General features: G+C 35.5%; 1 protein-coding gene across 8 annotated transcripts in view; it reads right to left on the reverse strand.

Moving 5' to 3' along the window:
• Positions 1 to 21,075, reverse strand: part of EXOC6B (exocyst complex component 6B) — a 581,371-nt gene that overhangs the window by 238,551 nt on the left and 321,745 nt on the right. For all 8 annotated transcript variants that reach the window (XM_029937576.1, XM_029937578.1, XM_029937580.1 and 5 more), the window contains exons 17-18: positions 16,570 to 16,704; positions 8,569 to 8,748 (exon numbers count right to left, since the gene is read on the reverse strand). In XM_029937576.1, the coding sequence (XP_029793436.1) occupies positions 8,569 to 8,748; positions 16,570 to 16,704 (315 nt within the window). The remainder of the gene's footprint in view (positions 1 to 8,568; positions 8,749 to 16,569; positions 16,705 to 21,075) is intronic.

A 21,075-nucleotide genomic window follows, 5' to 3' on the forward strand; every position in this document is an offset into this window, starting at 1 on the left:
TATTCCTTGCAACATAATTCTCACAGAGAGAGAGAGAGAGAGAGAGAGAGAGGGAGAGCGCCAAACATAGTACCTGTGGTACACAGTATGTACTCAAAAAAATAGTAGCTATTACTAACTGTGGAAAGAGTTTCATACAGTGGAGAAAGCATGACCCAGAGTAAAAAAACAAAAAACCTAGGATCAGCCCCACTATCGATTCATTTTCTGACCCTGAGTAAGACCATTTTAGGCCTCAGTGTTCACATTTGTTGAATGGGGAAAATAGTAACTGTTTATATATCATAGAGGTTGTTTAAAAACCAAATGAAATAATGAGAATACATAAAAGAAGTTTGAATATTGTAATAATTTGAATATTATAAATACAAGTTATTTTTAAAATTAAAACTCTGTCCCTTGAAAAACAATGATCTTTTTTATGTGAGTATGCTTAAGGGAATATGAAAGACCAATTTAGAATTTTAACCCAAAGAAGGGTGCCTGGTTGGCTCGGTCACGTGAGCATCCGCCTCTTGATTCCAGCTCAAGTCAGGATCCCAGGGTCATGGGATAGAGCCTTTTTCAGGCTCAGGGCTGAGCATGAAGCCTGCTTGAGATTCTCTTTCTCTCTTCCCCCTCTGCTCTCCCCACTGCAGTGCGTGCTCTCGCTCCCTCTATAAAATAAAATAAAATTTAATAAAAAGAATTCTAACCCAAACTTTCGGTCCTTGTTTCAGAATAACACTTTGTGACTTTTCTTTCTAAATAAATTAAAAGATTACTTTTAATGATATGTAAGATCCAAAAATGGTCTTCAATCTCTAGCTAGTAATACAGTTAACTTACTATACAAAATAAGAAAACTCCCCCAAAACTTACTGTGCACCACTTTGTGCAAGGAACTGCACCGTACCACAAACAACGTCTCTGTGCAGCCACAGTTTACACTCCTGTGGCTGGCAATCAATTTAGTAGGCACAACGGTACAATGGAAACGTCTTAAAGTCAAATAAATCTGTTTAAATTCTGCCCCTGCCGCCTATTGGTTGTATCTCTCACAAAGTACATACATAACCTCCCCAAGTTCACACTGTCGTCACTAAAACTGTGATCATACTCATCTGACCGAGGTGTTCTGAGACTTCATTAATTGGGATTACGTGTAACACATTTAAGGCATCTGGAAGACAGTATGTATTTCTAACTTATCACGCTCCCCTTTCCCAAAATAATCACACAGATCAGTGACACATCCCACCCAAGACAAAACTAGGCTAGTGCCATATAAGGAGTGCCAAACAAAAGAGAAAGATGGTGTATCTGGTTAGGAGAAGGCTTCATGGAAGGTGTGGGATTTGAAATGAGCCTTGAAGGATGGGTAAGATTTCAATACACATAGTTAAAGTACACAAAAATCTATGAACAACATAAAGGGTAGAAAATAGTTTGATGTGCTTGACAAAGAGAGTTACTTCAGTTTGGAAGGAGTATCTTGGGCAAATAGAAAATTGAGAGAGACAAGGACAAAATGGTAGTTAGGAGGTCATATTATGGAAAATCTTGATCGTCACAGAGAGGATTTTATACTTAATGGGAGGCGCTGACGGTTTCTAACTAGCAGTATCCTTTGTTAGTCCTGAGATGACAGCAGTTCACAGAATTAAATGCAGTGCTAAGAGAAATGTTTTAAAAGGGTTTTAGGCGGGAAACATTTCAGGAACTTTTATATAGAAATTGACCTTCCCTTAAAGATCAGCCATCACATAACTGCCCAGGAAGAAAGGCCAAGAACAGGTACCACTACAAAAACTAAGAAACTAAGAAACTAAGGTAAACCAAAATGGTTAAGAGAGATCTTGATCCGGGTGATATAAATTAACATTAAGAGCAGACAGAGAAAACAAATTCAGGATTCCCTCCCCTGGGTCTGTTACTTGAACTAGCATTTCCTCTCTCTCATGCATTTCTGAAAGATAATTATTAGGATAACAAGGATAAGTTCTCAAAAGTAAGTATGCTCTTATGCTGAGTGTGCAAACTGGGCAGCCGTGCCTGCAATTCTAAATCATACGACTGGAGCCTGCCAACATGCTTGTGTACGTACCTCATCTCTTAAAGGATGTGGCAACAATTTTGAATTCCAACTGTGGAAAACCGTTTATTACAATCATTTCTGGGTGCCTCGTGAAAATGGTAGGCCACCTTGGGCATCAAAACTTCAAGAGGGAAACAGTCACAAATCTCAACAATCCCTCGCCCCTAACCATTCACTGTTTGATGAAGTAAAATCTAAGACACCCACTCTCACCCAATCACCACTCTCTTTCCTTCCACTCTCCCTCCCTCCCTCCATCCCTCTCTCTCTCCCTCTCTCACTCTCTCTCACATAGACACACAAACCTACACACCTCCCTATACTTTGGGTTATGTTGCTTATGTGGTGACAAAACATCACTGAAAACTAAGAAAACCTGAAGATTTCAAAATGTAATAGAACAATATAGTCTTTGGCTTTTTCTTTACAGTTCTTTCCATATACGTATCTCCTATTATTCAGTCACTCTTTGAGAAGACAGTCACTCTTGCTAGGGCATCGAAAATATGAAAAGAAATATTCATACTAATTAAAAGATAAATGATTTTGTTTTTGTTTTTGTTTTCCCCTCAGAAACAGCTCTTTCCTCTCTCATTTTCATTATTAGTGTGAAGAGCAAATCTCAGACACAGTTCCATTTGGCTAATACGTTTTACAAATATGAGGTTCCAAGCAGAAGTTATCTAGCATGCTGGTGAGCATAAACACAAGTGCTGGGCGGTATATTCTGCTCTGTGTAAAACCAGAAGGAAAAGTTTTAGAAGCCATAGTAATTTGATTCTAGAGAATACAATGATTGGTGAATGCAAATACTTTCTGCAACAGTGGCTTGAGAAAGAAAATCTCTATCCTAGACTATACAACACATGATATTGGCAAAAGTAATATTGAGGATTTAGAGTCACCTCCGATTTTGATCTGAATAGCACAATCATCCTGATCCACACTGAGAGGCTACAGTATTTAGGTAGCAATGGCAGCTCAGAATAAACAAAATAAAAGGAAAAACCCTCAACACATTATTTACAGTATAGACCCACAAGAAAGGGCACTGCTCTACTGGTAGAAAAAGCATGTACTCTGTTAGACAACCACGAGTCTGATTAACAGTACTACATCTAAATGGCCTGGACACTCAAGTAAGTATGGAACTGACATATGGTAACTACTGACTATATAGGAGCTCTGTATTACATGACATGGATAAACAGTCATGCTCATTAGAGTGTCATTTTATTTTTTAAGAACAGAGGAAAAGCAAGGAAGATGAATATAGGGGACGCCTGTTCAGGATGGCTTCGACTTTGAACTACATTTTATTTTTCATGATATTCGAAAATCTTACTCATTCAAGTAACTGTACAATAATGCTGGGGGAGACGTCATGGCCAAAATGCTATTAGCCATGTTCCTTTCAAAAAATATGAAACGCATGTGTAAACATCTTTCTTCAATAAAGTGTTTTCTTAATATAAATTAATTATCTAAAGACAGAATAATCTTGAAACAGAGAATAATCATTCGAAAATCACCTTCCCCCACTCACAATGATAAAAGTAGCAAATGTTTCATGACAGAAAAAATATTTTTAAACACAGATAAACAAAAAGAAAACATTAAAGGTCATATAGAGATTAGTATAGTTAAACCAGGGAGTGTATAATTCTGTATTTTTTTACTGTAAATAGTACAAATGATTAATGTGTCTATATATTCATAAAAGTGAGATCATATTATGTAAAATGCTTTTGCAATCCACTTTTCTGATCAAGAAATAATTAACATATTTTAAACCAATAAATATCTATCACCATTAATTTAATGAATGACTGATATCACATATGTGAATATATAATAATTTATTGAGCTAACACATCTATTACTGGCTTTTAACTTATTCTCAACTCCACCATGCAGAAGACAATGTTATGTTGAACATACTTACATCTGAACTGTACAGTATCCCCATGATTATTTCATTAAGTTAGACTGCTAAAAGGGGAATTGGATTGCAGGGTCAAAGGAAAGCAAATTTTAAGAGATTTTTGAGGCATATTGAAAAACTGACCACCAAGAAGGATATACCAATTTACATACCTTCCAGCAATGTATCAGAACACCTATTTTTGGAAACGTTTCTCATAAATACTGAACATTATCATTTTCTTACTTACTTTTGGCAAGTTTACAGGCAAAAATATCCTACAACATTAATATGTATGTCTTATTACCAGAGTTGCATATTTTGTTCATGTTATTACCGGTCTTGTATTTTTCTTCTTTTCTGACTGCCTAAAATACATTTATAAATTTTCCCAAATTGTGTGTTATTTTCTTTCTCAATTTGAAACAATGTGTTACATTGTTATTTATTATAGATATTAACCTTTTGGAATACTTGTTAATTACTTTTTTGATATGCTTACTTCTATTTTCCTTACTAATTCTTTTTAGGTTATCTTATAAAACATTTATTTTTATTTTTTTCATTTACACCCAAGTTAGCACATAATGATTTCAAGAGTAGAATCCAGTGATTCATCCCCTACATATAACACCCAGTGCTCATCCCAACAAGTGCCCTCCGTAATGCTCCTTCCCATTTAGCCCATCCCCCCACCCAACACCCCTCCCAGAATCCTCAATTTGTTCTCTATATTTAAGAGTCTCTTATGTTTTCCCCCCTTCTATTTTGTATTTGTTTCTCTTCCCTCATGTTCATTTGTTTTCTTACAAAACATTTTATGCAGCCAAATTATTACCCTTTTCCTTAATGTCACCCTTTGGTGTCACATTTATTTTATTTTATTTTTTTGAGAGAGAGTACGTACATGCAAGTGGAGAGGGAGGGGCAGAGAGAGACAGAGAGACAGAAAAGGGGAGAGAGAGAGGAGACAGAGAATCTTAAGCAAGCTCCATGCTCAGCACAGAGCCAGACATGGGGCTCCATCTCACAAACTGTGAAATCATGACCTGAGCCAAAATCAAGAGTTGGATGCTTAACAGACTGAGCCACCCGGAGCCCCTGGTGTCATCCTTATGATGGTGACTCACTTAGAGATTGTAGAAATATTTGCTAATATTTTACAAAAAAAATTCCTAATATTTTTATTGGTTCTCCAAGAATTTCTTTTTAAAAATGTAAACATGCATTTGAGCTAGAATTTATTTTGATATATGAAGTTTACACTTAACATCTTTTTATTTATTTATTTTTATAATAGTTTATTGTCAAATTGGTTTCCATATAACACCCAGTGCTTCTCCCCACAAGTGCCCCCCTCCATGACCATCACCCCCTTCCCTCCTCTCTCTCCCCCTTCAGCCCTTGGTTCGTTCTCAGTATTCAATAGTCTCTCATGATTTGTGTCCCTCTCTCTCTCCAACTCTCTTTCCCCCTTCCCCTCCCTATGGTCCTCTGTTAGCAGGGGGCCACCAGGTTGCCTAAGGAGGGGTGAACCGGCCAGGTCGGAAACAGAGCAGGTCAAAACAGAGCAGGTCAAAACTCCCATGCTGATCAGTAGACTTAACATCTTTTTATCCAAATTAGCAGATAGTAGTGGCAACAGCAACTGCTGAATGCCACCCTTATCATATACTAAATCCTTATATGTACCTTGAACTATTTATAGATTTTATGCTCTCTTCCTTTAATCTATTATCCATCAGTCTATTCCAATGTGAGAAGGGTATTTAAATTATTTTCAGTTTATAATTAACATTTCTAGGAAAAGTCCACACTCAATTTACTTGTTCATATTTTTTGGCAAATGCTGTCCACTTTTGTCTCCAAATAAATTCTAGAACTATTTTGTTAAGATAACCCACCACCACCAAATTCATGTGATTGGAATTAATTTGGAAAAATTCTCTGCAGTATGAAATATTCCCACCTAAAATACTGCAGATATTTGTACATAATAAAGTCTCTTTTAAATTACTCTGTGAAATGCTCTTCATATTGGTCCTACATATAACTTGTTAAGTATACTTATAGAGATCTTATAATCCAATAATGAATACAGTATTTTTTGGAATATATTCTCTATGAGGGTATTGCTAATACAGGAAAAGCTGATTAGTTTCCTAAGTGGACCATCTAACCAACTAAAGTCCTAATATTTTTTAATTTAATCCTAATATTTTTTAATTCAATTTTGGGGGGAAGAGTGGTTAGTTATCCAACTACACAGTAATAATCTATGAACAATGATAATATTTACTGTTTATTTCCTTTTTTTACCTTACTTATTTGATAGAACTTCCAAAGCAGTAGTAAGAAACATCTTCACCCTTCTTCTTTTTATTAATGTTTATTTTTGAGAGAGAGAGAGAGAGAGAGAGAGAGAGAGAGAGAGAGCATGAATGGGCCAGGGACAGAGAAAGAGAGGGAGACACAGAATCTGAAGCAGGCTCCAGGCTCTGAACTGTCAGCACAGAGCCCGATGCAGGGCTGGAACTCGTGAACTGTGAGATCATGACCTGAGCTGAAGTCAGTTGCTTAACCAACAGGCACCTGGCACATCACCATACTTCTGATGTAAATACAAATAAATGTTTTTAGTGTTCTACTGTTAAATCCATGGTGGTTGCTGAATTTCACATAGGTGCTCTCTATCATGTTACTGAAATATTATATTGGTTAAATTTTAGTATGTTTTTTTTCTAATCATGAGTGCAGGCTGGATGTTGTATAATGCTTTTTAAAAATACACAAATATGGCCTTTATCTCTTTGAACCTAGTAATGTGATAAATTATATTGACATATTTTTAAGTATCAAACCATCCTTGCATTTCTAGAATAAATCCTACATAGCAATGGTAAATTACTTTTTTCAAACATTTTGAAACTGACTTGCTAAAATTTGATTTAAAAATCTATTTTCTTATTCATAATTGTGACATTGGTTCATCATGTTCTCCCTGTGCTACTTATGCCTGGCTTTAGTATCAAGATGAAGCTAGATGAAATGGCCTAGTTTTCTGTAGGCCAGTGCTCCCACCAAAGAGCCTTTGCCTTTTAAAGGCAGTAAAGAACTGACACAAGCGAAGACTATGAAGCAATGAGGACTGGAAAGAGGGCAGGTCTTTTACAGGTGAGCCAAGGCTCTGCAGCCTCCTTGGAGGCATCTGCCAAATGTACGCATAGGAACAGACCAAGAATTTGGTAAGGTGCAGGCAGGGAGTGACTACTGGGGTAAAAAAAAAAAAAAAAAAAAAAAAAAATCACTGAATTGTTGTTGTTTCCATGGGGCTGAAGTGCCAAAATTAGAGAGTTGAAGGCCAGCTTTCTCCTCAAGACATTTTCTGATTTCTAAAGCTACGCAGCTGAGGAAAATGAGGGTCTAAGGCAGAACTTTGACCAGCGAAGTAAGATTTCCCCCACAGTCCTATAGTGTTTCACAGAAAAAGCCTCACTAGTGGGAGGATTCATGAGAATCTCAGTTGGACCTGAAAGATCTTGAGGGAGTGGTAAATTGACACAATCTCCAACCACATTTTTCCTGTTGGCAATTACTGATCTGGGCAAACCTCCTTCTTAAGACATTTGCCAAATTCTAAAATTAAAATAGGCAAGAGGCTGAAAGAGATAAGGTTTCTCTGCAAAATGGAAATTTCCATAGTCCTCTTGGTCCTGAAGAGACAATGATGTTTCAGGCTCTCATTAAAAGCTCTGAAGAACCACATACTAGTAACAGGGGCAAACCAAAGGTACGCTGCATCTACAATCCAAACTCGACCCACCTCTACCCATGATGGGATTAGGTGATGAGGCGCAAACCATAACCCAACTGCCCCAAATACCTACTTAGTAAAGGAAGGGATAAACCGATTTCAGTGGGAGATGTCCTCACCTGGAACCTCTACAAGTTTTAAATGCAGTGTCTAACATCAACCAAAACTTAATACAAAGAGATAGGACCATAAGACTGATGACAAAACAAAAAAAAGAAAAAAAAAGGAATCAAAAATAATTCCACCTATATGTACATAAACTAAATATTACCATAAGAAAATAAAAAATAACTTTAAAATGACTAATTAATATGCTCAAGAAAATAGAGACATGATAGACAAATTAGATAAAGAGATGGAGAATTTCACCAGATATCTGAGGCTATAAAAAAAAATTAAGTGGATATTCTAGAATTAAAGATACATACCTGAAATTCTAACTCCTAAGTTTTTCTTCTATTTCTACCATGGTATTCACTATGTGCTTGCACTAATTACTTCAGGTGAAGTTAGGAGGAACAGAAATACACACGTAATGAAGGCCTATTTTCAAAATAAAAAAACTGTAAAACTCAAGTGAAAAAATAATGGAAGAGGTCTCTAAAGCTCATTAAGAGAATAATCATAGTGTGAGTTTTTACATCCTGAAGAGCCTCCAGGCTAGTTAAAGTTGAAACAAACATCTTTCACCAAACTAGATTTAAGACAATTTGTTTCTATATGATGAGCAAAGTAAGAGCCATTGTCACTTACAGGAAGGTGGGTGAACACAGCGAAAGTGCTTCGTAGAAAGGCAATGAGGTCTACTAGGTAATCACTTGCTTTGTTGCCCAAATCTCCAGTCATCCAGTCATAGTCAGCCAGCTGTAGAAACTGGTCAATCTTCTGATTTAAATTGGTATAAATCTCTTCTTCAGCTGCATGTCTGGCATCCTGTGAAATATGGAATTTTAAAAATCATTCAGACTTCCAGTATAATCAGAAATTTCTACTTGGAGATATCTCACACTTATATCCACTAAGTAACAGAATTGGGAATATCAAGAACATCACATTAATTTTTCCATTTGAAAAGTATAGTACAGTCTTTTCATTCTGTGTCTGCCAGACAGGCTATTGTTTTGCCTCACCAGATAGAGAATCTGTCTTTACTTCCCTAAACTATCTGCATCCTTCTTTGACTTTCTTACATTTGTTCAAAACTATACTCGCTCTCGGGTCTTATTAACATTCATCTGGGACTCTAAGAACCTCCTTTCCTGTAATACCAACCTCTCTATATCCCCAAGTCTCTTCACTTTGCTTATTATAAGTATCCTAAGTTTCAGCTGCATGCTATAAGTATTCCCATTAGTTACTACCCTACTTCTCCGATGTCTTTGTCATCAGGCTCCCTCAAAGTTTGGTATTTGTCAATGTTTCCTGAAAAGTATTCTAAGGAACAACATATCTGAAAAATACTAACACAATAGCAGAAACGTTCCCAGAGGAACAAGTTTGAGAAACCATGTTTAAGAGACTCATGATGTACACTAGACGATAAAAGGCTCTAAGAAGTATTATGGGACTAATGTTCCAAGAAAAATATTTTCATGACAAAAGGATCTATTTGCACCAGGGCGATCAGGATTTCAGTGCTAACAATCCACCAACTTGGACTGGTCCGCGTAAACCTCCATCCCACAATATGCAATATTCATTTTTCAGTCTGATTTTACTTGCTCTGAGATGCCAGAACTCTGTTCTCTTTTGGCTTTCATGACATGGTTTTTTCCTGGTTTTATTTTTACTTTTCTGTTCTCTAATCCTCTCAATTTCACTGGGTGATTTCATCAATTCCTAGAGCTCACACTATCTCTGTCCCTGTTTTAGAAGGCTATTAATTACTGATTCAGTTTCTTCAATAGACATAAGGCTATTCAGATTATCTATTTCTCCTTGTGAGAGTTTTGGTAAACTAAGTCTTTCAAAGAATTGATCCATATCATGTAGGTTATCAAACCATGGGAATAGAGTTGTTCATAATATTCCTCTATTATTTTTTTAATGTCCATGGAATCGGTACTGATAGTCCCTCTTTCATTTATTTTTTTTAAACTTAAATTCAAGTTAGTTAATATACAGTGTAGTATTGGTTTCAGGAGTAGAATTTACTGATTCATCACTTACATATAACACCCAGTGCTCATCCCAACAAGTGCCCTCCTTAAGGCCCATCACTCATTGGGCCCAGCCCCCCACCTGCCACCCCTGCCAGCAATTAACCCTTTTTTGTTTATGATATTAATAATTTGAGTGTTCCCTCTTTTAGTCTAGGTTAGCCTGGCTCAAAGTTTACAAATTTTATTGATCTTTCTAAGAATCAACCTTTGGTCTCATTGATTTTTCTCTTGTGATTTTCTGTATCAAAGCCATTCATTTCTGCTCTAATTTTTATTCTCTTCTGATTACTTTGGATTTAATTTGCATTTCCTTTTCTAGCTTCTTAAGATAGAAGTTTACATTATTTAAGAAATTTCTTATTTTCTAATACATGCAATTAATACTATAAATCTCCTAAATACTGCTTAGATTCCACAAATTTTGAAAAGGTGTATTTTATTTTCATTTCATTTGAAATATTTTGTAATTTCTCATGAGACTTTTTCTTTGACCCTGTATATTATTTTGAAGTATGTTGGTTAATCAACAAATATTTTGGGATTTTTAAGCTCTTTTTCTTACTTATTTCCCTAGATTAATTCTATGTGGCCTGAGAGCAAGTTTTCTAGATTTCTGTTCTTTAAAATTTGTTAAGATGTGTTTATTAGCCAGAACATGGTCTGTTTTGGTGAATACTCATATGAGTTTGAGAAGAATGTGTATTCCACTGTTGTTGGATGAACTATTCAACTATGTCCTTTCCGATATTCTCCTCCTCGATCTATCAATTTCTGTCCCCTGGATCCGTCAATTACAGATGGTTTTACTAGGACCTTTTAGCATGAAGAGATGATGACTTATATAAAAAACGTTTTTAGTATCTTCTAAATACTTATGTATTTTTTTCATTTAATCTATTAAAGAAGTGGACAATTTTAAACAATTTTCTAATATTAATCATTCTTATATTTTAATGTTACTTTTATTTCTACTTTCTATGTCCTTCTAGATTATGTTTGATAGTCTATTATTTATGATTTTTACATCAATATTGAAATTTAATGTTCAGATTATTTTTTGTGGTTTCTCTGGTTTTTGAATCATTATTATGTTGACTTTATAAAAATGAATTGAGGTAGTTTCCTTTATTTCTCTACAATCTGGAATAGTTTAAATTCTACAGAAATTATCTATTTCATGAAGATCTAAACAAATTTACAGATAAAATCACATGGATCTTGCCCTAGTTTAAGAAGTCTTTAGTAACTTTTTCACTTCTTTCATAGTTATTAGTCAATTTTCTCTATCTTTTTGAATCATTTTTATTCGAAGTTTTCCTATAGATTCTTAAATTTATTAGCACAGTTACACAAAGTATTCTAGGTATTTAGTTTCCTCTGATTGTGAATTTCAAGTAATTGTGATTGCTTTATTCTTTCCTTTCTTCTTTCTTTTCTCCTTCCCTTCCTTCCTCCCACCCTCCTTGCAAACCATCCCTCCTTTTTAATTAGGCCGGGTAAAATGATTATTTTAAAAATATAACATATTCTTGCTTGAAGTCTCTCAAAGACTTCAGTAAGATAAAATGCAAATTATGTATCAGTACAAAACAAAGTGTTTCACACGTTGGCACTTAACTACTTCTCTATCTCACTGCTACCCTTACTCTATACTGAATATGTCTGGTTTTGTTTTATTCTTTCATCTCTGTACATGCAGTTGCCTCTCCTAAAAATGTCTCTTGCTCCCTCCTCATCGTTTGATCATCTAGACACTTCCTGCTGGTCCCAAGACCCATTCCATCTTGTGCCCTTTATGGAAAGTCTTCCTTGAAGATCTCAAAGCTAAGATAAGCATCCTCACCCTCTTCTTCTAGACTTATAACTATTAATTTTCCTTGAAGCCCAATCCTCTCACCTTTTCTCTATTCAATTCCCAGAAGAAAGCCAGCCCCACAGCATTAAATACCATCTTTCTGTATGGTATTTTTTTATTTCCAGCTCTGATTTGCTCTGTCAATTTAACACCTCTATGCAGATGACTACTAAATATCTGAAGCTTAATGTGTCAAAAATGAAAGTCTTGATTCTACTGCCTCTCCCCTGGTCTGTTATTCTTTCACTGTTCCCCATCTCAGTGAATATCACTACTATTTGTACAGTTTGCTTCATTCAAAAATCTTGGAATTATCCTGGACTCTCCTCTCTCTTATAACCTCATACCTAATCTAGCAGTAAAACTTGTCATCTCTACCTTCAAAAATATTTCTTACCACTTTCCTCCTACAACAGTTGTCCAAAAAAAAAAAAACAAACCCCATTATCTCTCATCTAGACTACTGCAATGACTTCCAAATTAAATTCTGTTCTTCCACTCTTGCTAACCTATAACACCTTTATCTTCCACATGGCAACCAGTGTTACCCATTAGTACATAAATGAGATTATCGTCACCATCCCAATTTTCTAATGACCTCACGTTTCATTTCAGAATAAAACCCAAGGTATTTACTGTGGCCTACAAGGCCAAAATCTGACTCCTGACTATCTCATTTCTCACCACCTCTACCTCCAATAATAGAGCTATCCCTGCCAGACTGAATTCCTTGTTATTCCTTGAACACACCTACTTGAATACCTACTATGGGACTGTTCCCTCTATCAGAAATCTAAAGGATTGTATTTCTCATTTCATTCAAGTCATTTAGGTTTTTCCTTAGTTCTTGTCATTAAATGAAATTCTTGTTTGTTTATAATCTATCACCCCCACCACAATATAAACTCTACAAAGTCAGGAGACCTGTTGATTAAGTTTATGCCCATTAATTGCCTGGTGTGTACTAGATGCTCCATAAATCTTGTAGAACTGACGAGAGACTGAATGTATTTATTGTATCTTTCTAGTACTTTTCGCATAGTTCTTTACAGAAGTTACAGTGTCTGTCCTCCCTATAGATTACAAACTCTAAATCCAAGAATTAAGTACTTTTTTTCTTTCTACCCAAGAACATACCAGATTGTCACATAGTAGGTACACAAACAATATTTGTCATCGAGTAAATTAATAAACAGCCTCATTCTATTTTGTAAGAGAGCAAGGAAATTCTTATGAACAAGGAAAGCTAAGAATGCCAGCTTAATTATGTCACAGATGGCAGAAACAGGAGGCAATTCTGCAGGAAAATACCTTGAAGACCTTCTGATTATTTCTGCCCCCTTTTCAGCATAAAGGTTTCCATCTGCAAGGGAAAGTTTTCTGGAAACAGTAGCTTAGGAAAATACACAACATGTAGCTGCTATAATTGCCATGTTTATACTGAGTTCTGGGTTAGTTGGTCTGAAACAGTCCTGGTAAAAATAAACTTTCAATGTGTTTTAAGCAATCAGTGTTTCCAATAAGCACTTGTCAACATGACCTTTAGTGGTCTCCAGAACTTCTCCTTTACTAAGTATTTAACTGGCTACTCAACAACTATGGCTTCCTGTCTGCCCTTAATTTTCCCTCAGCAATTTTAATGCTGGAACAACAACAAACTACACAAGCCATCCTTTGGGAGGATTTCTGACCATAATTTGAAAAGCCCTTGATATAAGAAAATTGCGGTGGATTAAGGGAAGAATAGCAGTACATTCTGCATATTTCCCATATGAAAGACAAGTATAAATGAACTTCACATTCTACCTCCCATAACTCCCTCTTCTCTGGTAGCCCCGTCCACATTTTCTTTCCTGAGAAGTCTTGGCTTCCACAGTAAATGAAGTGGAAATATTTTTGATTAAATTATTGCCCATCCTACTTCATAATGCTTATATTGAATTGTAATCATAATTTTTATTAAACTGTCAAAGGTGATCCTCAAGTTCTTAAAGCTCTTGTCATACTCATTTTTGGATCCTCTTTATTAGACAAATCTTTTCTTCATTATAAGAGTTTTAACATTAATATAATAAAACATTATTGAAAAGTTTGCAAGGATACCAACATAAGACAACGTATAATAGAAAATTTTTTTAGGAAATTGGAAATGAATGACCTGTGGTCACATATGTACATAAAGAATATTTTGTGAAAGTCTCATTTTTTTTGTTTTTCTTTTCAGATTTATTGAAGTGTAATTGAAAATAAAATTATATTTAAAATGTGCATTATGGTGATTTAATAAATGTATGCACTGTGAAAGGATTCCCATTATTTAGTTATTAACACATTCATTACCTTATATATTTACTTTTTTGTGTGTGTGAGAACACTTACGTTATATTCTCTTAGAAAATTTCAATTATACAATACAATATTGTCAACTATAGTCACCATGTTTTACATTAGATCCTCAAATCTTATTCATCTTACAGCTGAAAATGTATACCGCTTTACCAATTTCTATTTCCCCTACTTGCACCCCTTCCCCCCATGCCCTGGCAACCACTTTTCCTCTGTTTCTGTGAGCTTAATTTTTTTGTCTGTTTTTAAGATTCCACATATAAGTGAAAGTATGCAGCATTTGTCCTCTGTCTGGTTTATTCCACTTAGCATAATGCCCTTAAGGTCTGTCCATGTTGGATGGATGGCAGAATTTCCTTATTTTTCTTGGCTGAATAATGTTCTATTGTGTATATGTACCACATTTCCTTTAGCTATTCTTCCAATGATAAACACTTAGGTTGTTTGCAAAGCTTGGTTATTGTGAATAAGGCTGCAACAAACATGAAAGTATAGATACCTCTTCAGGATAAAAATGTTTATTTCTTTGGATATATACCCAGAAGTGGGACTGCTAAATCAGATGATAGTTCTATTTTTAACTTCTTGAGCAATCTCCGTACCTTTATCCATTTTGCTACACCAGGTTCCATGCCTGACTATGGCACACAAGGGTTCCCTTTTCTCTACGTCCTTGCAGGCATTTGTTCTCTCTTGTCTTTTTGGTGAGAGCTATACTATCAGGCATGAGACAGTATCTCACATACACTAATCTTTTCTTGTACCAGCTAGCCATTTGTAGTTCTTCTTTAGAAAACTATCTATTCAGTTCCTCTGGGTTATTCGGGGCTTGCTATTGAGTAGTGTGAATAATTTACATACTTTGGATATTAGCCCCTTTTCAGATATATGATGTGGAAGTATTTTCTCTCATTCCATCAGTTGGATTTGTGTTTTGCTGATGGTTTCCTTTGCTGCTCAGAAGCTTGGTAGATTAATGTTAGTCCCATCATTTGTTTTTGCTTCTGTCACCTTTGTTTGGTATTAAATTAAAAAAATCAATGCCAACACCAGTGCCAAGGAGCTTATCCACTATGTTTTCTAGACGTTTTATAATTTCAGATCTTACATTCCAATCCTTATTTTGAGTTGATTTTTGTGTACAGTGTAAAAATAGGGGTCCAGTTTCATTCTTTTTCATGTGGCTGTGTATTCCTGTGTATACATCTTTGTTGTAAATTATTTGACCATATATATACAATACATACATGGGTTTATTTCTGGGCTGTCTGTCCTGTTCCACTGATCCATGCATATGTGTTTATGGTAATACCATACTATTATTGATTACTAACGCTTTGTAATATAATTTAAAATCAGGACACATGATGCTTCCAGCTTTGTTTGTCTTTCCAAGATCTCTTTGACTATTTAGGTTCTTTCTCATTCCTTTTCTTGTAACAGAAAAAGAGATCTTACTAACAATTTTGTTACATAAACTAAGCAGTTACGAGTCAAATTTGATTTTTTTGTCTTAAATCGACTCTCAAGAGGAATGTGTCGATAAATAGGGAAAGAGGATAACAGGATAGGAAAAAGTTGACACCAGCGGACATACATCATGATTTCAACTCTACAACTTTGTATCTAATTAATATCAACCCCAAAAGGATGAAATGGATTTGATTCAAAACTAAAATAATCAAATAATAACAATAACAAAAACTCAAAACAGCAGGTTGGCTTTTATGTCAGAGTCTACCATTTTAATGTTTAAGATGTTGCCCTACTTCTGCTTAGTATTTATTTAAAGCTCACATGGCAAATAAAAGAGTTTCTTATGGCCTCTTTAAATTAAGTAATTTACTCTCCAGAAACTCTCCATCAATCTATTTTTTGCTCTACAAGAGTGTCACTCTTCCCATTTGATCAAACTCAGGACCAAAACTAGTGCTGTGGCTTTGCAAAATGATTATAAAATTGCTAACTACAATAGTAAGGGGTAGAAATTCCTCACTAAAAAAGGTGAAAAAAAACTGGACACAGGACACAGAGAAGCAAGAACAGCTCATTAAAAAAAGTTAATTGATGTTGATTTTAGTCACAACCACTACTGACCAGACCATCCCTCAGAATTCCTGACTAAGATGGCAGGCAACTGAGGAAATAGCCATTTTCAAATACAAAATACAAGCAAGATTTAGTGGAGAGAGTTGTAGACATTTTTAAGTTGAAAAATCCAGAAATTAGCACTGGTATTTGTTTTTCTAAGGAAATTAGATGCACGTATTCTCAAAACCGTATCATGAATCATGTTACTGTGCATCCCTGGAGAAACAAAGCCATGTTGGGTTGAATGACCCAGACTATGTACCCCAGAGGCGGCTTTACAGTAGTATCGGGCCTTCTCACCTTAAAAGTCGTGGTGCCGTACAGCTTGGTGGTGTGGACTGTCTCTGGAAGCACATTAGTGATGTTGGTAATGAACTCTTCCAAGTACTTACAGGATTTCTCCAAGTGTGTCGTATTGATAATAATCTGGACAAGCTAGAAAATCACAAGCACATGTGAGAGTCATTTGACTATTCACCCCACAACAAATTACTCAACAGGAATCTGCTGGTTGAAGAAAAACAAAAGTCATAATGGCAGAGGTCATCTCCATTCTACAAAGGGTTTGCAAGGGCGTGGGCTTAGGTGGTACTTCCTCTATGAAGCCTTCCCTGACTTCCCAAAGCACCTTGTATTTCCCCTACTCTAAAAGGACGTGTCATTCTATTTTAAAGAAATATCTTCTTCTGTTTAAGAGACTAGACTGAAAACAAAACCTGCTAGTGTTTAGCACAGGGTCTGGCAATAAATGGTTGCTAACTGAATTAAATAACTGAGCCTCCACTGAAAGAACAAGAAGAACTGAAATGGCAAGAAGTTTCAAAATTAATCATAATGAACAGAAAGATGTTGGAACAGACTGCAGTATATTAACAAATGACATGAATTTATAGAAGAAATAACATGGGCATTACAGTCAGAGGAATCAGTGGATTAACTACTTACAAATTATTAATCTGGAGAAAGTTTTTCAGTTTTCTAATGGTTGCTTTTTATCTATAAATTGCTAATAACTTCTAACTCACACAGTTATTTTGAGGATTAAATATCCTTTTGTTAATACCATTTTCCTTCTCTAACAGGAGAGATCCTTAAAAATGATAGTATTGGTAAGATAAAAAGTCATTTATAAATAACTTTGAGAGAAGGATAAGAGAATTACTCTTATTGTCTGTATAGAATTAAAGTTTGTAAAGTACTTCACAATTCATTTTCTTAACGCTGTGTTCCCAGCAACCTAGAAAAGTAACTTAAGTGGGCATAATTATTGCTTCTATTTTACCAAACAAAAACAGAAGTGAAATGATTTTCTCCAGCTCACATAACCTAAATGGAATCAGGACTCAAATCCAAGTCCTCTACCTTCAAATTACAGACTCATCGAAATGACTTCTCACGTTGCCTTTTAGCATAAGCTAAATAAAGGTAAATGTGTGGTGCACATTTACCGTACATTAGGTTGAAATATCAGTTTCCAGGTCTACCACCAACTAGACCTCGACATGCTTTCATTCCACTCTATGTAAAAAATAAGTTAAAATTTAAAAAAAGAGGGTACCTATTGCTTATTTCAACTATGAAAAGTATTGACACTTCCCAGAATCTAAAAGAAATTACAACAGAAAATGGAATATAATCTTTTTTTGTCTATCTTTTCTACATGTTTAACTTTTTGTTTCCACGCAAGAATGTGTGTAGTAGTGGGGTTGTGGAAGGTACGGGAAATTTGGGTGTATAAGTCTGGGGACAAACTTAGGTCTGTCTACCTTTAGTACAGAGAGAGAGTAAGCCAGGGGAAAGAGGGTAGAGGACACAGAGGGAAATCAGAACTGAAGATGAAGTACAAACAATGTTTAAAAGGTCATTACACCTCAGTAGAAGTCATTGTATCATACCGTGGAATACTCAACAAAAATATTAATAGGATTATAATCAGAAAAGTACACTCTTATCTCCCCAATAGCAACCAGCACTGGGCTAAAGCACGTCAAAAAATACACATCAAATCATAATGACATTGCTTTAGTATGTCATTTCCTAGACTGGACTAAGGAAAAAGGTACCTCTCCTTCCCCAGGCTCAGCTACAAAATGTGAGGGAAATGTCTACTTTTGAAAATGAGGACAAAGGGCAGAGACCCAGAGATGTAATTCCAAACCAATGAAATGCTAAGGCAGTATTGGGACTAGATCTCTATATTATTCCCCACAACTCAGACAAGTTCATGTTCATCACCTTTCTACAGTTTGAATTTGGAGACCTTGAGTCTTAGACACAGATATTATCTCCTACAAAATTAACAAAAACATTAGACTTTTAAGCATACAGTGCTCCAGGAAAGAAAACCTACCAAATTAAGCAGTTCATCACCCTCTTTCTTTCAACGTGTTTCTTCTTCAGAGAAAGGCTAAAATCATTTAAAAAATTTAAATTGTCTAAATTAAATCACTCTTCTTCCTGAGTGGGAGGGTGGCTACTGGCAAGGTTGTCTTGATGTTTGAGTCAGAAAAAGGAAGAGAGTTAATTTGGAGAACTGAAGAATTTCTATTTTAAAGTCAGCATTACCCAGAGGGAACACATTCCATCTATCAAAAGAAATCCTAATAATAAGGAGGAATCATGTCATGTTATCGAAATAAAAAATAGTGGCAGTCAAAGAGAAAATTGTCCTGTTTTGCAGGATATTGGCAGTTAAAAAAAAAAAAAGAAGAAGGCGGCTTCACTGGGTACAGTAGTAATTTCCCTTGACTTTTTAAAGATCTGTCAACACAAAAGATCACCATGAATTAACATCAACCAGCTGTCAGTCACTTTTGAAATGTTTCATTGCCTAGCACAGAATAGACTATTAAAACACTCTACGATTATATTAGATACCATGTCATTTTCAAAAGGAATATTGTCTGTTCATGAGGCCTAAATGATCTCTACTTCTGAATGACAGCTAACCAAAATCCTTACAAGGGCATTTACAAATATGAAGCCAGATACTTTAGGGGTAATTCTGAACTTAAGGACGCAATGAAGCAATTTCAGATAGCAACTTCCGTCAGAGTTTGAGCTCCTTTGATATTTTTAACCCCCACTTCCCACTCTCTTACATAAATATCACTGCAGCAATCCAAACTGTCCTTAACATTGTTTCAAGGGCATGGTATTAGCAATAGATTAGGTATTGGTTACAGCTTATATAGAATTCTCTGAGGATTGTCTGAAAAAGAAGAAAGAGAGAAAGAAAGAAAGAAAGAAAGAAAGAAAGAAAGAAAGAAAGAAAGAAAGAAAGAAAGAAAGAAAGAAAGAAAGAAGGAAGGAAGGAAGGAAGGAAGGAAGGAAGGAAGGAAGGAAGGAAGGAAGGAAAGAAAGAAAGAAAGAAAGAAAGAAAGAAAGAGGGAGGGAGGAAGGAAGCAAGCAAGCATACAGCCATCTCTACCAACTAATGACAGAAGTCACTTAGGTTAAAAAACCATTAAGAAGCAGAAAATGTTTCTGTCTCTCATTCCCGTAGCAGAGACCGTGATCAGGACAGCACAGGATAGACTGTGGAAGTCACCTATCACCTTCTCCAGTTTCCTGTTTCCCAAGGTAGAGAACTCAGGACTCTGAAGCTCCAAAAGGACTAACCCAAAGCAAGAAAATGAGAAGTCAACCCTCTCCACACTGCCCGTGCTTCATAACTGTTGGACTGGCAAGAAGATGAAGAACTGAATAGCAGCATTGGTTCTCATTCACAAAAATAAGCTCACCCTAAGATTTCGAGGAATTTTTTCTCCATTTTACCCCAGCAAAGATTAAAAAAAAAAAAAAGCTGGATCAACTACTCATTTTTTACCATCTCCAAAGCAAATATCTAAAACACTGAAGAACTTGGAACCACTGGTTTCAAATTCAAAGGTCTCATACAAAGCTTGTATTTGAGGAGACTTAATTATTAAATAAGTGATATTAGCAATATCAGTGCTGTTAACAACAGAGGATGACGAACAATGGTATGTGGGAGATAAATGACAGGAGAGAGGCATGTGGTCATCAATTTAAATGATATTAAAAAGAAAGGTGGAATGCAAAAGCATTAGTCATTTATTTGGGTCTCTTGGGGCACTATTATAAATACAATTTTAAAATACATATAAATATTCAACATGGTATCACCAATAGGAAATCTTAATTTCTTTAACTTAATCATAGTGACCTACCTACCCATCTTTCTTCCTTTCTTCTCTCTTTCATCTGTTAAGAACTCCTATGTGCCAAGGAATGAGAATACAGCTGTACATAATTATACGCGAGACAGATCAGGTGTGGAGATCAGAGTAACCACATATGCATATAAACACAGAGCATAATGTCAAGTAGGAATAAGCCTGGGGACGGTAGGGCTCAGACAGGCGGTCAAGGAAGGGCTCCTTAAGGAAATGACATTTGAGCGGAGACTTAAATAAAGTGAAGGTATATTATTTCTATCATCTATCATAAATGTAATTTACTCCAGCTTATATATTAAGCCTTTCTATCAATTCATTCTTCATAAAGAAGTAAGATGTGTTTTGATTCATCTTAAAATTTTCTTTCAAATGTAGCTAATTCTCTGAGATTAATATTAATTGGTAGTTTTTCCTTTCTCTTCATGATACTGATGTTTTAAAATTAATGTAGTGTAAGAGTAGGCACATGAAACAATGCTCAATATCACTCATCATCAGGGAAACACAAATCAAAACCACACTGAGATACCACCTCACGCCAGTCAGAGTGGCTAAAATGAACAAATCAAGACTATAGATGCTGGCGAGGGTGTGGAGAGACAGG

Source organism: Suricata suricatta, chromosome 4 (genome assembly GCF_006229205.1).
Source record: "Suricata suricatta isolate VVHF042 chromosome 4, meerkat_22Aug2017_6uvM2_HiC, whole genome shotgun sequence".
Taxonomy (NCBI): domain Eukaryota; kingdom Metazoa; phylum Chordata; class Mammalia; order Carnivora; family Herpestidae; genus Suricata; species Suricata suricatta.